Source organism: Papaver somniferum, chromosome 3 (assembly GCF_003573695.1).
Source record: "Papaver somniferum cultivar HN1 chromosome 3, ASM357369v1, whole genome shotgun sequence".
Classification (NCBI taxonomy): domain Eukaryota; kingdom Viridiplantae; phylum Streptophyta; class Magnoliopsida; order Ranunculales; family Papaveraceae; genus Papaver; species Papaver somniferum.
Window position 1 is genome coordinate 126677015 of NC_039360.1, and position 3482 is coordinate 126680496.

A 3482-nucleotide genomic window follows, 5' to 3' on the forward strand; every position below is an offset into this window, starting at 1 on the left:
AACACTAAAACCTTTCCTTCTAAAAATGAGCTCTATTTAGTTAGTGATCATTAGCTCCACTTTGTCTTCTCTTAAAAAAAAAATAAATTCTCTTTAATACTTTTATCATTAAACTTCTTTTTCACCAGAAAGAAAATAACTTTTTTTTCTAACTAAATCCGCGGTTAATCCGCATTCGGCTCGTATCACCCGCTAATTCACGGGTGATTGGACTCAACATGGTCGGATTTTCCAAATCCGCAACTCTGACGGATTGGACACGGATGATCCCTAATCCGCAGCAAAGACTTTCAAACAAAGAAAGTCTATTGCACACCCCTAGACTTTCAAACAAAGAAATACGCATCGGCTCATACAGCAGAAGATGGTTGGTCCAAAGCCCAGACCTTTGCTATTTGGCTTAAACTCTAATACCCTCACGGCCGGTTAGACGTTAGCTTAGCTAAAGCTAGAAATCAGACTTACTCGGTCACTCCTTAGTCACACACACAACTCTTGAAAGCAGAAGCCGCAGAGGAAGAAGACGTTACAGAGGCTGGAGAAGAAAAACCCAAACTCATAATAAACAGTCAAAGATAAGGTAAACTTCATACCCATCCTTTTGTAAAACCACTGAAAAATCTTCTTTTTTTTTTTTGAATTTAGAATTCCATTATTTATGAAAAATTGAGTGGTATTGTGTAAAATCTATTATTGTTATTGTGTTTTCATGACTTAATTTGAAAATAAATTTTATAACCCAGAATTTCATCTTCATTTTCCTCCGTTGGGGTTTTGATTTTGAGTAAATTTGTGATTATTACAGATTCCACTACTAATGCAGGTCTGCTGAGATATTTACAAACCCTAAGAATAACATGAGTGTACAAATTGGTCATACTGGGTTTCTAATTAAACCTAGTTTGTTTGTTTCACACCCTGAGTTTTCTGCACTTACATTCCATATACCACAGTTGAATTCATCATTGTCATCTCCTCAAATTACATGTTCTAATGTGGATAAGAGAAATGGGAATGGGTCTAACACTAGAATACAATATTCAGTTGCTGAGAGAACAGTTTCAGAGTCATCATCTAGGTCAAATTCGAATAGGAATAGGAGTTCGAATCGGTTAGGGGGGCGGAAACAAGGGGGTTCTAATTCTACAACCCTTTATAGTAGACCTAGTTTATTAGAAATGAAGAATGATAGAGTAATAAACCGTGCACGGGTTTATGAGTTTCTTAAGAGTATTGGTATTGTACCTGATGAACTTGACGGGTTAGAGCTTCCTGTTACGGTTGAGGTTATGCGTGAACGTGTGGATTTTCTTCATAAGCTTGGTTTAACTATTGAAGATATTAACAATTATCCGCTAGTTCTGGGGTGTAGTGTGAAGAAGAATATGATTCCAGTGCTTGATTATCTTGGTAAATTGGGTGTGAGAAAAGCTACATTTACAAATTTTTTGAGGAGGTATCCACAAGTACTCCATTCCAGTGTTGTGGTAGATCTTGCGCCGGTTGTTAAGTATTTGCAAGGAATGGATATAAGGCCAAATGTAATTCCTCGTGTTCTTGAGAAATATCCTGAAGTTCTTGGGTTCAAGCTAGAAGGGACAATGAGTACTTCAGTGGCTTATTTGGTAGGAATTGGGGTTGCAAGAAGAGAGATCGGAGGATTATTGACAAGATATCCTGAGGTACTTGGGATGCGGGTTGGAAGAACGATCAAGCCTTTTGTTGAGTATCTTGAAGATCTTGGGATTCCGAGACTAGCTGTAGCAAGGTTGATTGAGAACCGACCTCACATGCTTGGATTCGGATTAGAAAATCAAGTTAAACCAAATGTAGAAGCACTACTGGAATTTGGTGTAGGAAGAGAGTCACTTGCTTCCGTAATAGCACAGTATCCTGAGATCGTAGGAATTGACCTGAAGGAAAAGCTTATTTCTCAACAGACCTTGTTCAAGTCAAGCATTGATTTGGATCCCGCAGATTTCAGCAGAATGATTGAGAAAATGCCACAGGTTGTTAGCCTAAGTCGGTCTCCGTTTATGAAACATGTAGACTTTTTGAAACACTGCGGGTTCTCTTTACCACAGATGAAGAAAATGGTTGTGGGTTGTCCTCAGTTGCTTGCACTAAATCTTGATATCATGAAGCTTAGCTTCAATTACTTTCAAGAACAAATGGGTCGGGATTTGGATGATTTAGTTGAATTTCCAGCTTTCTTTACATACGGTCTGGAATCAACGGTAAAACCTAGAGACCGGTTAGTTAGAAAGATGGGTTTGAAATGTTCTCTTGGATGGCTTTTGAATTGCTCGGATGAGAAGTTTGAAGAACGAATGAACTATGATTCTATTGACTTAGAAGAAATGGAAATGGAGCCATCATTTAACATGAATTCACTGTTAAGCCCGTCAAGAGATGAAGACGAATTCTCTGAAGATGATGATGTTGACAGTGAAGATGATGAGTATGTGTAATGCTAAAAATATCAGACTTCATAGCCAGTGCCCAGTGGCAGTCTTCAAACAATGTTGTAGAACTTAAAACAAAGATGAAGGTTCTTTGACGCTGTAATGTTAATTAGTTTAAGCTCGTGAAACATTGATTGGTCTGTAAATCCTCATTTTGATAATGTGTAAACCTGTATTCTTAATTTTTTTTGATATCTACTGAATTTGTTAACTGAAATCCAAAAAACTGTTTTACTAATCAATTGCATTGTTTGGTGTCAAAGAGGATGAAACTGCAGGTATCTCCTATTAGCCCTTAAAAACCACCAAGTTGGATACCGGGGCTAACCAGGTTGGGACTTGGGAGTGTAGATATAGATTATAGACCTATAGGGCGCAGCCGAACCACAAACAAAAGGATCTTCTATGGGAATTTTCTACCTGGCTGTGTATCTCAAATTAACCTGCCCTGTGTATGTCGAGGTTAGTAGGAAATGAAGATAACAGTACAAAAAAGATGAGCATTTTTTAAAGGTTCGCAATGCTCTGGGAAGCCTCTAGCAGCCTCAAACACTAGACTGGAGTTGTTGCTGTAGTGTACAGAGTTTACAGGCAAATGATAAGACAGTTTTTCATAGTACTTGATTTAATCATGCAACGCGAAGTAAAAAAAAGAGAGCTGTCAAAACTGTAAATGGCATGGGATTAGTTTTCCGCAAGGCCTATTCCTATGCACATGTCAAACACCTTGTCACTTTTGCACCCACTATGGATAAAGTAGCAAATATATGTGTCAAATAGTCAAATATACCACATAGACATACGTGACAGAATTTCTACTGACCGATAAGGAATCATCGCTCATCAGTTCTTTATCCAACGGCCAAAATTTCCTCTCTATAAATACCCCACTTCAAATTCATTTTAACTCACACCAGAAATTTTAACTCTCTCTAGAATTTCTCAATCTCTCTAGAATTTCTGAATCTCTTATTATTCTTCTAATCTAAAACAAGATAAACTGATCACACCTTCTTT

At 37.7% G+C, this 3482-nt stretch overlaps 1 protein-coding gene across 2 annotated transcripts; it reads left to right on the plus strand.

The window, feature by feature from the left end:
- The first annotated feature begins 437 nt into the window (after positions 1-437).
- On the plus strand, positions 438-2682 carry LOC113357313 (transcription termination factor MTERF4, chloroplastic-like). Of its 2 annotated transcripts, none has more exons than XM_026600680.1 (2): positions 438-580; positions 806-2682. In XM_026600680.1, exon 2 carries the CDS (start codon positions 858-860, stop codon positions 2469-2471), a length of 1614 nt encoding a protein of 537 aa, XP_026456465.1. In that variant the 5' UTR covers positions 438-580; positions 806-857; the 3' UTR covers positions 2472-2682. The 2 variants fall into 2 exon arrangements, with proteins under 2 accessions (XP_026456465.1, XP_026456466.1); XM_026600681.1 differs by having other exon boundaries at positions 824-2682.
- Positions 2683-3482: the final 800 nt, after the last annotated feature.

Bases quoted from the DNA above. Each gene is read 5' to 3' on its own strand.
- LOC113357313 (XM_026600680.1), top strand. From the start codon at position 858: ATGAGTGTACAAATTGGTCATACTGGGTTTCTAATTAAACCTAGTTTG.